The 15,878-nt window shown below is 36.5% G+C and overlaps 1 protein-coding gene across 1 annotated transcript; it reads left to right on the top strand.

Annotated features, from left to right (window-relative positions):
- The first annotated feature begins 734 nt into the window (after window positions 1–734).
- Window positions 735–14,289, top strand: LOC105354141. Its single transcript, XM_011475492.3, has 10 exons — window positions 735–816; window positions 1,264–1,346; window positions 1,653–1,839; window positions 1,935–2,086; window positions 2,322–2,511; window positions 2,683–2,831; window positions 2,934–3,004; window positions 12,065–13,574; window positions 13,657–13,874; window positions 13,962–14,289. Exons 2-10 carry the CDS (start codon window positions 1,278–1,280, stop codon window positions 14,029–14,031), a joined length of 2,616 nt encoding a protein of 871 aa, XP_011473794.3. The 5' UTR covers window positions 735–816; window positions 1,264–1,277; the 3' UTR covers window positions 14,032–14,289.
- Window positions 14,290–15,878: the final 1,589 nt, after the last annotated feature.

Below are 15,878 nucleotides of genomic sequence, written 5' to 3'. Positions count from 1 at the left end.
AGCTCAGCTGTGATCACCGTTTTCTCTCAAGTTTGTTGATCCAGATCAGCAGAATTATTCAGTCAGGGTCAGGCAGAAAAAAATAATCAAATCATCAACACTTACAGCATCACAAATGGAAAACAGACACTACAGTCAGTCAATCCTTTGAACTATGGTCACTGGGTTGCTAGAGTTCTGCCCTGATACTGTTGGGAGAAGGCGGGGTAAACCATGGACAGTTTACTGATCCATTGCAGTGTGACAAAGACTGACAACAGCACACATTCACACCTAAGGGGAAATCTAGAGACAGAAAGGGCATTTTTGCAACATTCATATATATCAAGTTATTATGTTTTGCTTTCTTTAAAACTTTTTCTTTTGTCCAGAAGATAAAAAACGTCCAAGACATAAACCTCAACTGGAAGTATTGATCGATTGATTTGAAAAATGAAAGAAATCATGGATTGTAAAAAGCCATTTCAGAACTAGTTCCTTTTACAAACACAACAACAAATGATAACAGATGAATAATCAAATATTAAATTAGACTCATGATTTTCTCTTTGTGTTTTTTTTCTGTGTATTATTCAAGAAACTTTGCAGAAGTGATCCATAGCATATCATTCTTTCTTATCTTTGTTTTATTCATAATATTTCAGGTATGTTAAGATTTGTTTCAGCTTTCAAACGAGTGAGCAGACTTTTATAAAAGCTTTTCTGTCTAAATATCTCCAGCTGCTGCACCTGTCACTGTGTTTTTGTTCAGACCTGTCAGAAAGACAAAGTTCATCTCTGAGCTAAAAAGTCTTTCACTTTCACTTACGAGGAAAGGTAAGAGGTTTACGAAAGCCTGGACATTTTCTTAGATTTAGGAGTGAAAAGTGATTTAATACTAATATCTACTTAAAGTTTTGGCAGAAACTTAAAGTTTATTTCATAAAGTTTTCTTGAGTATAAGTATAGAAAGTATACTAGAGCATGTATGTGTAGCTTGGAAAGTATAGCCTGACTCAGTGCTTCTACAAACTAAATTGGGACATTTTACGTTTACAATGTATAGATAGTAAGTTATATAAAAAGGAAAAAATTTTTTTGACACTTTTAGTATAAACTATGTAACTTGATGTTTTTAAAAACGGAACAAAATGCAACAAAAAACACAAGTTATATCTGTTACAATGTCTGTTGTTATGTGGCTCTATATTAGTTTATAATTTTAAAGAAACATGTCGTTTGACTTTAAATGATTGTTTCAAATCTTTTCGTCTTATTTTGAAGGAAGAAGAAAAAAAATGGCGACAAACAGAAAACTTAAAGCAGATGACAATCCAGCAGGTTCTCTGTCTAACGCTGAACTTTCGGTAAGTTAAAGACAAATTACTGCTATTCTAGTTTCACTAGCATTTATTTTTTGCCTGAACACTATTATCCGTGTTTAATATTTCATTTTTGTTATTGTTGTTACGAAGTTTTATAATTCATGGACGAAAGAGCGACATCTAGAGACACATGGAAAAACTGCCGTTTCTGACTAAAAATGGTTTCAGTGATGATTTTGAAATTGTAAAAAGTGTACGTCTACAATTAAAAACAATAACGTAAAATTCAAAAATTACAGTCATAAGTCTATTGCACCTTTTTTCTTTTTCTAACTTTATGTTTACCAGGGCAAAGCAGAAGATGAAGCTCCAATAACTCTGGTGTTAAAGTGGTCCAAACAACCTAGAAAACCTGGACAATATCTGGAGACATCTCTACAATCTTGGTTCAACACTGGAAAAAAAGGCTTAAACTGTTCAGTAATCAAGATCCTTAAAGGCAAAAATGCTCTGATAAAGATTGAACCCTTTCCAGGTGCAGTTAGCCTCTATTTTAATGTTCATATCCTTTTACTGGAATCCTACAGGATTGTCTTAATTTTTTATTTTACATATTTTCTACTTTTTAAGATTCTGAGATTCTTCAGAATTTATCCGGTGAAAGTCTGACTCTTAAAGACGCTACAACAGTTACTGTGGAGTCAGTCCTTCTGGGATCACCAAAGCTGGACACTCAGACAGCAGATGTAGCTTCCATGTCTTCTACTCCCTCTACATCTGATGTATGTTATGAAATATACATATACACTATGAATGTTGATTCTAGGAATGTCATTTTCAAAAGTCTTTTTACTGTGTTTCTATGAAGTTTAAGCTGTTTCAAGAATAAAACAGTGACATCTATTAAGTAATGGGAAATCTGCTGTATCAGATTTAAACTCTGATTTCAGATTTATTATTAAAAGTGAAAATGAGAATTCTAGTTAACTTATCATTTTTTAACTCAATGTTTTCTAGCAAAATACAGAGAAAGATGAACCACCAATAACTCTGATTTTAAAGTGGTCCAAACAACCTGGAGCACAGCAGGAATATCTAGAGAAATCTCTACAATCTTGGTTCATCAAAGAAAGAACAGGCTTAAGATGCTCAGTAGTTAAGATTCTTGAGGACAAGAATGCTCTGATAAAGATTAAACCCTCTCCAGGTGCAGTATATCTCTATTTTTCACATTACAATCATTTTAGTTGAATCCTGAATGATTATTTCTATCGTTACCTTGGTTTTACAAAAATAATAATTATAAAAAAAAATGTCCAGGGACTCTACTTCTTTTCTTTAATTTATTTAACAAAATTTTGTTACATTACTTTTGCAGTCTTGAAAATATTACAGAAATTATGTGGCGAAAATCTGACGCTTCAAAACGATACAACAGTCACTGTAGAGTCAGTCGTTCTGGGATCTTCAAAGCTGGACACTCAAGCAGATGAAGAATTCATGACTCCTACTCCCTCCACACCTGATGTATGTTCTGAAATATTACGCACACACAAATATAATGTAGTTTCTGTTTCAATCAAGTAAAATGAATGTCAATTTTTTATGTACTAATGTACTTTTATGTAGGTTTCAGAACAGAAGAGAAGCCAGAATCACTCAGATTCTGCAGCAAGAAGCTCTTCTGAAAAGCAAATAAGGCAGAATCAGGAAGAGGCTGTTCCTGTCCCAGTGGGTTTCTTCTGGTATCTGAGCCAAGTCTATAAGGAGGAAATCAAGCGCATAGAAAAAGAGAATGGATGTGAAATGGAAGTAAATTTAAACGTTACATTTAAAGCCAAACAAAAAGATGGAAGTCAACAGAATGCTCTCTCTGGATTCACAAACCTCATCCAAAATCACTTTAATGAGTCCAGAGAGTCAGTCATTCCTGTCCAGAATGTAAGACCAGAGCAGTGCAGTGAGGCGTTCAAACTCATCCAGAAAAACGAGAAAAAAGTTCTGCTCACTTTGACTCCTAAAGAAATAACTGTACGTGGACCAGACAGCGCACAGTTAAAGAGTGTTCTAGAAAGAAATGCCCCTGATGAAAAACCTGATCTGCTCCATGATGACCCCCCCCTTAAGATGACCATCAAAGATCCTCTGGCTGATTCAGGGATGAAGATGGAGGAGAGGACCTGGAAGGCATTAGATGTGGATGGTAAAATAACACAGATCAAAGAAAAGTTTGATGTGGACTTTCAAGAGGTCAGGAGGGATGGAGGTAAAGTTCAGGTGAAAGCCTCTTATAAGGGTCCTGAAGGAAACCCCTTCATGGAGAGTAATGCTGTCAGAGCTCTCCTTCGTCTGTACCAGAAAAGTGTCACATCACCTTTGAACTTCACGCCGAGTCATGGAGCCTCTGGTTTCAGGGACTGGACAAAGATGCATGAAGATGAGTCAGAAAAGAGACCTGTCCCTGAAGGAGGGGCCACAGGAGGAGACAGCACAGAGGAAAACTGTCCGATCTGTTTGTCTCCGTTCACGGATAAGGAAAGTCTGAACTGCAAACATGAATTTTACAAGCTATGACTGCAGAAAGCAGAGAAGAACTATGGACCCATCTGTCCTGTCTACAGAAAAGTCTTTGGCATCATAAAAAGGAGATCAGGCGCATGGAAACATGACGTGGGACAACTTCAACATATAAATTGCAACTGAAAAGATTTATTTTAAATCTTCATGGAGTGTAAAAGAAACTATTTCAGTGCAACTATGTTTTTGAATAATAATGATGATAGCTGAAGGTTTGATGTAAAATAACATTCATCAGGATTTTCTCCTTGTGTTCTCTATTTTTTTGTATAAAAAGAGTTACAGAAACTGAAAAACTCACTTTGTTTAAACCTTCAAATTAAATTTAATCAAGAAAATAACACTTCAGTTTGGATGAATACTTTTTATTCCATATTATAGGAAAAAAATGCTAACCAGGACAGTCATTTTCTCGTACAGACACATCTGCCAGACAACACAATGATTGGTAACTGGGTCTTAAAGCCCCGGACTTGTGTTATTGTGTCCTTACCCTCTTTTTTTCTTTTTTTCTCTAGAGGTACAATTATCTCTTCAGAAACATTTACAGCAAGGTTTGTTTAAAAACTTTTCTCTGAGCACAGAAAGTTATTTTTACCTGCAAGGGGCAGTTTGTGCACGAATATCTATAGTTTCCTCTGTTTGTGGAACAAAATTTGCAGTATTTCTGACTGTTTTTTCTCATGTGATTCTGTTTTAGTGTGCAAGCACCTGTTTGCTTTGTGTTTGTGTGACACAGATAACAAACGCACATTTTAAAGAAACAAAATAACGCAGCACTTTACAGTAATAATTTTGACATACAAATGATATTTTTGTGTTGTGAAAAATTTCTCAGGGGCTAAACGGTGTGTTTGTGTTTAACTTTGCTTTAGGGAAAATAGTCTAACATGCATATTTGTCATAATTATGTTATGAAATGTCTGATTAATAGCAATAAAAGCTTCTTAGCAGTAGGGATACGCTTCAAAAACGGTTCAGTTTTAAAAATAAGCTCTAATGACTGAGTCTGTGAATTGTTGGAACATCATTCTTCTTGTTCTTCTTACTGCCTTTTACGCCTTGATACGCTTAGGGCAGCAACGAAATCTTTCCACTTCTGACGGTCGCGGGCCAGGGTGATGATGGTTCCCCAGGTGTGTCCAAATTCCTTCAGCTCGGTTTCTACTGTTCAGGGCCAGGTGATCTTCGGCCGTCCTTTTTTTCTTTTACCATACGGTGTCCAATGTAGTGCTGTCCTTATTATTGTGTGGTCTTCACTCCTGAGTACATGTCCAATCCATGTCCAGCGTCTTTTGAGGATAATTGATGACATGTCTTCTTGATTGCTGCGGAAGAATAGATCTTCATTGCAGATCTTTTGGGGCCAGAAAATTCTTAATATCCTCCTTAAATTTTTGGTGTGGAAGGTCGAAAGTTTGGTCAAGTCCTGCTGTGTCATTCTCCAGCACTCTGCTCCATACAGTAATACTGACAGAACACAGCTGCTGTAGAGCTTCAGTTTTGTCTTAGTGCTGTACTGTGATGTCTTCCAAATATTGTTCATTCTTATGAATGCAACCCTTGCTTTATTAATCCTGTTCTGTATGTCCTTGTTACTTCCACCTTCTGATGTGATGATGCTACCTAAATAAGTAAAGCTTTCAGTAAATGGTAAATTCTGATCATTGACCTTGATGGGGGGCTGTGCCGTAGTATTCAAGGTCAAAATCGCTGACTTGCTTTGGTTGATTTTGAGACCAACCTGGGATCCAAATCGGCTTAACCGGTCAGTCTTGTCTTGCATGTGTCGGTGAATATGAGAGATCAGTGCCAGATCGTCAGCAAAGTCGAGATCCTCAAGGGTGGAGAAGAGTGTCCATCAGTTGGTCCTGCTTCAGTCGTGCGCCTCATCACCCAGTCTATCACTACGTTGAAGAGGAGAGCTGACATCACACATCCTTGACGGACTCCAGTTTTCACTTCAAACCAGATGTCACCTCCTCCCACACAGCATCTATAGTTGTTATAGAAGCTTCTAATCAGTTTTATCATGTGGGTCGGTACTACATAAGCCCTCAAGATTCACCACAAGCTGTCTCTGTGCACACTGTCAAATGCTTTTTCAAAGTCTATGTAGAGGGATGGAGGGAACAGTGTCTGCTTCCGTGTCCTCTTTGCATGTTGATGAAGAAACGTAGAGCCACTTTCTCTTTTGTGCATAACAGGCACATTTATTCACATGAGAAAGACGTAGTACATGCTCCTCGGATCATGGAGTCTGCCATACACACCTGAACATTGCACATGCGCATCACTGTGAACAGGTTACCGTAAAGCACTTTGTATGAACACACACATAAACACTGGTTCTAACTTTACCATAACACATTGAGTAAGGGCGCACTTTAATCCTTACATCTTAACAGTCTATAAAGTTAACGAAGAGCTGCTGCTGCCATTCAGCACTCTGTTCTATTATGTTTCTCAGAGCAAAAATCTGTTCCGTGCATCTTCTCCCTTTTCTAAAACCGGCTTGTTCCTTCCTAAGTGTTGCATTCACAGCTTCCGATAACCTATTGATGATTATCTTGGCCATAATCTTACTGGGGATGGACAGAAGGGTGATACCGCGCCAGTTGTTACATTCGCTGAGTTCTTCTTGTATCGTAAACATATTTGTGTATTTTTCTTTCTTTCTGGGTGGCATTTTCTCACACAGTTCATCTGAATAAAGAAAATCTCCCAGCAGCTGTTGAAGCATAAACTGATGAGCTTGGACTTTTCCTTTATTGTGCCTTTGAGCAAAGTTTTCTTAATTATTACCTAAACCTCTTTCTTATCTTTGTATGAATAATAATATCTTTAAGTATTTTAACACTTTTTTTGAGCCACAGTTGACGGACAAATAATCTGATCTTTTGATTATTTTTATTTTTTTGCAGTCTTTTGTTTTTTCTTTTCCAAACAACAACCAACAACAACTAACTTCCTGTTAGTGGTCTAAATTAGAAATAAATCTGTATAAATATAAAAATTTACCATGACCACAATTGCATAAAAAGCTGTTATTAAACCATTTAGTAGGGCTGCAATAGTTCATTTGGCAATACTTGTATCGATTCAAAATGCTGCCATGACGATAATTGGTTGAATGCTGTAAAGCATTCAACCCTTTGTTTTCCTGTTTCTCTTTATTTATTATTCTTTACGCCTATCTTCCGCCGTTTTTCGCCGCTTAACTCCTTCTACAATTTTTAACCGATTGTAACCATTCAACTTTTAAAATGTTCAGCTTTTTCTGCTTATTTGTGCTATGACTTTTGGTTTTTCAAATCCTTTTACTTTTTAAGATATTCCCGGTTTTCCGGGAATTTTTGCTCCATTGAAATACATGGAGAATTTTTCGTGCAGAAGTTCACAGCTAAACTCCTTCTACAATTTTTCACCTATTTTAACCGTTCGACTATGGAAATGTTCAGCTCTTTCATCTTATTCTAGCTATGACATTTTGTTCTTCAAATCCTTGGACTTTTCCAGATATTCCCGGATATTCCCGGATTTTCCAATTATTTTGCTCCATTGACCACACCTTTGCTTTTTTAAACAATTGTAACTTTAACATTCTTTTGGCTAGAGACACCGTTCAAATATTGAAATATTCACAAGGCTTTGGACTTCAACATAAGGCTCAAAATTATTATGGGATGGCAACACCACCTACAGTTTGGCGGCCATTTTGTGCCAAAATGTGAGGCAATTTTAAACTTCTTCAAACTTTCACCTATTTTTACCATTCTACTATTACAATGTTCAACCCTTTCAGCTTATTCCATTCAGCTACGACTTTTAGTCTTTCAAATCTTTGAACTTTTCAAGATATTCCAAGATTTTCCAGGATTTTCCAAGATTTTTGCTTCATTTAAATACATGGAGAATCCTTGAAAACCTTTGTTGCTTTCAAGCATTATAACTTTAACATGCTTTCAGCTAGAGGCACCGTTCAAACATTGAAATGCTCACAAGGCTTTGGACTTCAACATACGTTTTGAAATTATTATGGGATGGCAACACTACCTACTGTTTGGTGGGCATTTTTTGACAAAATCTGAAGAAAATATTGCAATAAACTTCATCCATGGCTGGAACTGAACATATTGAAATTCACTGGATCTGGACATATAAGGAATGTGGGCGTGGTTAGCAAACAAAGTTCGTTGCTAAGGACGTCCAAAAGTTTACTTTTTCCGATTCATCTGAAACCGACGTTGATTTGTTCCTCATCTCCAGGCGACCCAAACATAAAATGGTTGCTATGGAGATAAAATCAATAGAAAAGCCGCCATTTTGAAAAGACTGGATTTTCTATCAACTTAGAACATGTAGCTTTGACCAATATGATACTCTCAAACAATGTGTTTTTTGGAGTCAGTTGATGATGCTGATTCCAATGCTAGCACTTTTGGCCATTTTAGCAACATCTTCAAATTTTCAAAAGTTCAGCCATTTTTTCAACAATTTCAGCTTTCATGCTTAACTCCTTCTACAAACTTTGACCTATTTTAGCCATTCTACTATTACAATGTTCAACTTTTTTAGCTTATTCCTGCTATGACTTTTTTTCTCAAATCTTTGAACTTTTAAATATATTCGAGGATTTTTGCTTCATTAAAATACATGGGAAATCTTATAGCTTAACTTCTTATACAGTTTTTTACCCACTTTGACCATTCTACGTTTAAAATGTTGAGCTCTTCCAGCTCTGTTCAGCCATTTCTTTAGCAAATTCAGCTTTCATTCAGCAATACAGCATTCAACCCTGCATTTTCTTCTGGAAATGCAGCCCCTTCTAGTTATTTAATAATTTCTGTGCGTCCTTTAGTGTCTGACTCTTGTTGTCCACTTCACCCTCCGACCGCTAGTTGGCAGCAGAGCACACGGAGCCTCTTTGAGCAGCTCTACTCTGCACAAAACAACAGGAAGACTGCAGCCAGAGGCAGCTTGTTCTGTTGTTATGAGACATGAACTACTTCGTTTTTTCTTGGAATGTATACCAAACAGAAACTCTGAGCCATGTTGCTGCCAGTAATATATAAAAACGTGGATTGTTGTGCTTTTTAGCGGCTCAGATAAATACGAGTGAAGCATGGCAGCGGCTAATGCGCTTAGGCTAAAATGCTATCGGTAAAGCGGGTTAAAGTTCTGCAGAACCTCCCACCAACAGATTCTAGTTTCGTGAACTGTTGGATCAAAGGGATGTGTACAACACTCTGAAAAAAGACAGACGTCGTCAGATCGTGGCGAGGAGCGTTACCAGTTACTTCTGAGAAGCGTGGCTGCAAACTGGTGCAGCTGTAAAACAAAGCCCCTTTTTTGTCACATTAAACTTAAAGCAACTTTCCTTAGTTCTGTCATGCTGCCTCATCATCACACTATGATTGTTTCTGGAAAAAATCAGTGTTCCCCCCCACCCTTTCCTTTATTTTTGAAGCACCATTCAGGCTCCTGAATCGTTTAAAAGCACTAGATTACTACATTAAGCAATGCTGAAAATAAACAGCATTTTTACCCCCCAAAAGAAACTTATTGGTTAAGGCTCATTCATTCTTTGTTTTTTCTTACATTGAAAAATATATATTTTTTGCAAATCAGACAATATTGACTGTTCCCTTTCTACATTTTAACGTACCAAAATAAAAACACTATGACTTGCTTTGGTAAACGCAACTTATATATGAGATACAATTGCAGTGCTTAACATTGTGATCATTGAATAAACTGAATTTCACCATTTTATTACAGTGGAAGACATTAAAAATCAGGTAGAGTTTTTTCAAAGTCATATTTAAAAAAAACAGAAAGGAACTATGTTTAGGTAAAATATCGGGATACGTATCGTATCGCCAGACTCTTTCTTGCCAATACACACCTCTACCATTTAGTAGAATCTCATTCTAGTCCTTTGCCCCCTGCAGTTACTGTGAGAGCACACATTTTTATGTAGTGCTCAAATTAGTGGAAATCATACAACAACAATATTATGAATAATAATAATAAAACAGAATATTTAAAGTCAAGTAGGGTCTCATTAAATAAATAAAGTCACGTGGACTTTAAGGAGACTGGTCCTCTGTGGAACATGTCTTCTGTCTCATCAATGTATCCAGCTCTTAATGCTGCAGCTGTCACAGTGTTTTTGTTCCTGTGTTCATTTTCTGGTTTGCTTTTGTTACACAAAACATTCAGAGGTTTTCCTCAGCATTTATTTAACAGCAGCTCTTCCGCTCAGACGTGTTAGAGACAAAGTTCATCATAGAAACAACTTTCACTTCACAAAGCTAAGAGGTTCACGACGGCCTGGAAATCCTCTTACTTTATTCACCAGCGAACGATGATTTGTTATTAACATTAAGTTAACGTAAAGCTTTGGTTTACGTTATGTTTTTTTTTAAGTTTGTTCCAGTAAAGAATAATGTTTACTTCTATCACGCTGACTTTTGTTATGTAGCTCTATAATGATTCCTGTATTTCAAGAAACACCAAGTTAGACTTTAAATGAAATGACTGTTATTTAAAATATTTTGTAAGGAAAAAAGAGAAAAAATGTCGACGAGCAGAAAAAAACCTAAAGCAGATGCCAATCCAGCAGGTTCTCTGTCTAATCATGAAGTCACGGTGAGTTTTAATTATTTACTGCTGTTATATTTTCAAAGTGATGTAATTTTTGCCAGTAAAATGTTATCCGTGTTTAGGATTTTAATTTTTAAACGCATTTCCTCGTTGTTGTGGGTTTTTATCTGTTTTATGGATGAAACTAGCGACGCACGGAGAAACTGCTTCCTCAGACCTAAACCTGTACCAGTTTTGACATTAGTCATGACATTTTATAAAAAGGGTTGATCAGTAACAAATATGTATCCACTATGATTTATTTACTAAATGTTTTCTAGGAAAAATATGGAAAACTTATTCTGGTGTTGAAGTGGTCTGACTCAGAGAAAAAAGACCAAATGATCTCGAGAAATCTCTTAAAAGTTGGTCAAGAAAAGAATGTAAAGGGTTAACGATTTCAGTTGTGGTATACATCAGGTGTGGTATACATCTTTTTTAAATACTAATTTTTAGCTTGAACCCAAGTTTTTTATTTAATCTTTTTAAATTATAATAATAAAAACTATTTCGAAGATCTTCTTTTCTTCTGTTTTTAATATAAACATTTCTTCCTTTACATTTTAAGCTGCAAACATCGTTCAGAAATTACCTAAATCTTAAAAACTTTAAAACAGTCACTGTAGAGTCAGTCATTCTGGACTCACCAAAGCTGGACACTCAGACAGTGAGTTAAAGACAAATTGCTATTAAGTTTTCACTGTGATTCTTTTCTGCAAGAACAATGTTATCCGTGGTTAGGATTTGATTTTAAATGTCATGAATAAAACAGTACGTGTCAGTCTAGTGATGCATGAAAAAACTGCTGAGTTAGAATTCAAATTGATTTTAGTTTTAGTCTCTATTGAGTTGTATATTTAACAACAATAAAAGGTTTCAGGAACAAAATAAAATACATAAACATTTTTTTTAAGAAGTAAAGATTTTTGTAACATTGGTCTAATTGCATGTTTTCTAGGACATAAAAGAAAAAGATGAAGCACCAATAACTCTGGTGTTAAAGTGGCCCAAACAAACTCAATTTAAGGTACTAAATCGAGAGAAATCTCTACAATCTTGGTTCAACAAGAGAAAAACAGGCATAAGCGGTTCAGTTGTCAAGATCCTTGAAAACAAGAATGCTCAGATAAACATTGAACCCTCTGCAGGTAAAGTATGCCTGTTTATGTTACATTTTAGTAACAGCCCAGATGATTGTTTAAATTTTCATTATATTTTTAAATATTATAATTTAATAAATGTTTTGAGGGTTTTCTTTTTCTTTTTCTTTTTATCATCAAATTTTTCTTTTTAAGCTTCGGAGGTTCTTCAGATATTATCTGGTGTAAATCTGACTCTTGGAGATGGTACAACAGTCACTGTAGAGTCAGTCATTCTGGGATCATCAAAGAAGGACACTCAAGCAGATAAAGCTTCCATGACTCCTACTCCATCTAAATCTGATGTATGTTCGGAAATATTACACACACACGAATATAACGTAGTTTCTATTTAAATAAAGTAAAATAAATGTTTTTTTAGGGCGAAGGAATAAGGCAGAATCAGGAAGAGGCTGTTCCTGTCCCAGTGGGTTTCTTCTGGTATCTGAGCCAAGTCTATAAGGAGGAAATCAAGCGCATAGAAAAAGAGAATGGATGTGAAATGGAAGTAAATTTAAACGTGACATTTAAAGCCAAACAAAAAGATGGAAGTCAACAGAATGCTCTCTCTGAATTCACAAACCTGGTCCAAAATCACCTTAATGAATCCAGAGAGTCAGTCATTCCTGTCCAGAATGTAAGACCAGAGCAGTGCAGTGAGGCGTTCAAACTCATCCAGAAAAACGAGAAAAAAGTTCTGCTCACTTTGACTCCTAAAGAAATAACTGTACGTGGACCAGACAGCCCACAGTTAAAGAGTGTTCTAGAAAGAAATGCCCCTGATGAAAAACCTGATCTGCTCCATGATGACCCCCCCCTGAAGATGACCATCAAAGATCCTCTGGCTGATTCAGGGATGAAGATGGAGGAGAGGACCTGGAAGGCATTAGATGTGGATGGTAAAATAACACAGATCAAAGAAAAGTTTGATGTGGACTTTCAAGAGGTCAGGAGGGATGGAGGTAAAGTTCAGGTGAAAGCCTCTTATAAGGGTCCTGAAAGAAACCCCTTCATGGAGAGTAATGCTGTCAGAGCTCTCCTTCGTCTGTACCAGAAAAGTGTCACATCACCTTGGAACTTCACGAAGCTTCAAGGAGCCTCTGGTTTCATGGACTGGACAAACATGCATGAAGATGAGTCAGGAAAGAGATCTGTCCCTGAAGGAGGGGCCACAGGAGGAGACAGCGCACAGTTAAAGAGTGTTCTAGAAAGAAATGGCCCTGATGAAAAACCTTATCTGCTGCATGATTACCCCCCCCAGAAGATGACCATCAAAGATCCTCTGGCTGATGAAGGTATGAAGATGGAGGAGAGGACCTGGAAGGCATTAAAGAATGATGGTACAATTACAAAGATCAAAGAAAAGTTTGAAGCGGAGTTTGATGTGAAATTTCAAGAGGTCAGGAGGGATGGAGTTAGAGTTCAGGTGAAAGCCTCTTATAAGGGTCCCGAAGGAAACCCCTTCATGGACAGTAATGCTGTCAGTGCTCTTCTTAGTCTTTACGAGAAAAGTGTCACATCACCTCTGAACTTCACGCAGCTTCAAGGAGCCCCTAGTTTCATGGACTGGACAACGATGCATGAAGATGAGTCAGAAAAGAGACCTGTCTCTGAAGGAGGGGCCACAGGAGGAGACAGCACAGAGGAAAACTGTCCGATCTGTTTGTCTCCCTTCAGGGATAAGAAAAGTCTGAACTGCAAACATGAATTTTGCAAGCGATGCCTGCAGAAAGCGGAGGAGAACTATGGACCCATCTGTCCTGTCTGCAGAAAAGTCTTTGGCATCATACAGGGAGATCAGCCAGATGGAAGAATGACGTGGACTAGGAGTTCTGGTCAAGTTCCTGGTTTCTCAAACTGTGGAATCATTACCATCATCTACTCTATTCCAGATGGGAGACAGACGGTAGGTTTTTCCTCTAAAAGGGATTTTCACAGCTGTCTTTGTCACTGCTCTCAGGTAAAATGTCTTACATTCCTCTTGATAGGAGAAGCATCCCAAACCTGGACACTGTTATACTGGTACAACTAAAACGGCATATATTCCAGGCAACAAAGAGGGTAACGAAGTGCTGAAACTTTTGAAGAAGGCGTTTGATCAGAAGCTGATCTTCACCATCATGGCTTCAAATATTACTGGCTTTAAAACCCGGGTGACCTGGAATGACATTCATCATAAAACAAGCTTGTATGGAGGACCAGACAGGTAAAGTTCCTCAATTCTACTGTTAAGTTTCACTGTTAGTTCTCCTTAAGGGTTTTACATGTTCATCTTGAAACTGCTCTTCTACAGTTATGGATATCCTGACCCAACCTACTTGAGCAGAGTGAAGGAGGAGCTTAAGGCCAAAGGTATCGAGTAAATGTGATGCCAGGAGAAGATGTCATCACTAAATCAGAGCAAAATACAATAAAGATTTGAAATGAACAAAATGAATTACATTTTAAAAACAAACTTTTTTTGTGTGATTTAAGGATTTCTCTAAAATAACTTTTGTTTACTTTACGGCGCAAATGGTGAATACATTAGCAGGGACAACCTTAATGGAATAAACATCCGTGATTGGTTTATCTTTCCTTTAATGTGATTGCAGAAGTGTATCAAGAAACAACAACATCATCAAACAACATGACTCAGTGTAATTTTTCACTTTCAAAAACAAAACACGGCTGATTGTATTCTGTACAATTTAAATTTTTATATTTATAACAACATCTGTGACTTAGTTTGTAAAGTGCTCCAGCAAAAATTCAACAGTATTCTTTTTCCAGAAGAAAGTCTGACCTCCATGCATCGTGTACTAGAAAAGCTATGTGACATTTTTTTCATTAAAAATAAATCGACTAATAAAAGATGAAAATCTGAAAAATGTATGTAGGCATCAGCAAAAACTGCTGTAGGTAAAGTGATTTTACTTCTCTCTAAATTAAAGATGAAACACAGACAACAGCGTAAAATAACACTGGACTGGTAGGAAAAGAAAAAGAAGATCAGCCGCATGAAGCATGTCGTGGAGAAATTTAAACATGTAAATTGCAACTGAAAAGATTTTTTTTAAATTTTCATGAATTGAAAAAGAAACCAATTCAGTGCAACTATGTTTTTGAATAATAATGATGGTAGCTGAAGGTTTGGTGTTAAAGAAGACTCATCAGGAATTTCTCTTTGTGTTTTCTATTTTTCTGTATTAAAAGAGTTACAGAAACTTAAAACTCACTTTGTTTAAACCTTAAGGTTCAATTTAATCAATAAAATAACACTTCAGTTTGGATACCGTGAATGAAATGGATACTTCTTTTCAGTCATCATTATAGGAAAAGAATGCTAACCGGGGGGGTATTCCAGGAAGCATGTTTAAACTAGCCTGACTTTAACCATGACCTCTGGCTGAAATCCGCCTGAACTTGCATACTCTGGGTATGTCGGTTCCAGAAGACCGAATATGAGTTAGCGTAATTACGCTCGACTTGGTAACCCTGGGTTAATGCACGTGCACTACAAGTTTTTAACTTTATTATTCAACACAAATAGAACAAATATGTATGACAGTAACAATAGTAACGTGCACTACAAGTACATAAAGACATTCTCAATGGATCGCCGATTTCCGGAGTCACCATGGAAACGCGTGGAGAAAAAAAAAAAGAAAGCGCTTTACTTCAGTGAGATGGAGTCTGAGATTTTAATGAAGGCGCATGAAGATTATATGTTCATCAAAAAAGTAATACGGCTGCATTAGCAAAAAAAAAGCTTTTGGGAAGAAGTATATCCAACCTCAATGAATTGATTCAATTGGTAACAATCAATTAAGTTAAATTTATTCAACCTAATTTCTTATGTCTATCCAACTCAATAATTGTTTATACAACTGAAATTTACATATTTATTTAAATAAAAGTCATATTACCTACAATTTAAATAAATGTTTTTCCATCTTAATTTATTTTACTTCTTGCACTCTCATTTGTCTAAGTTTGAGGCTGCATTTATTCTCATTTTTATCAAATTAAAACATGTGACGCAGAAATGTTGTACAACACATATCACTTAATAATTTCCTGTGGCTTTGACTTTACCTTCGCCTTTTGTATCTGTTGTGAGCAGTAGGAGTGGAAAATAACCTCATCATCCTATCCCTACCTGTCATTTATGGTACAGAAAGAATTGAACATAATAGGATAAAATAACTTGGCAAAACACAGTAAAACA

The sequence above is a fragment of the Oryzias latipes genome, chromosome 5 (assembly GCF_002234675.1).
Source record: "Oryzias latipes chromosome 5, ASM223467v1".
NCBI classification, from domain to species: Eukaryota; Metazoa; Chordata; class Actinopteri; order Beloniformes; family Adrianichthyidae; genus Oryzias; species Oryzias latipes.
The sequence above is the reverse complement of the archived record's forward strand: the minus strand, read 5'-3'. Positions and strand labels throughout refer to the sequence as shown.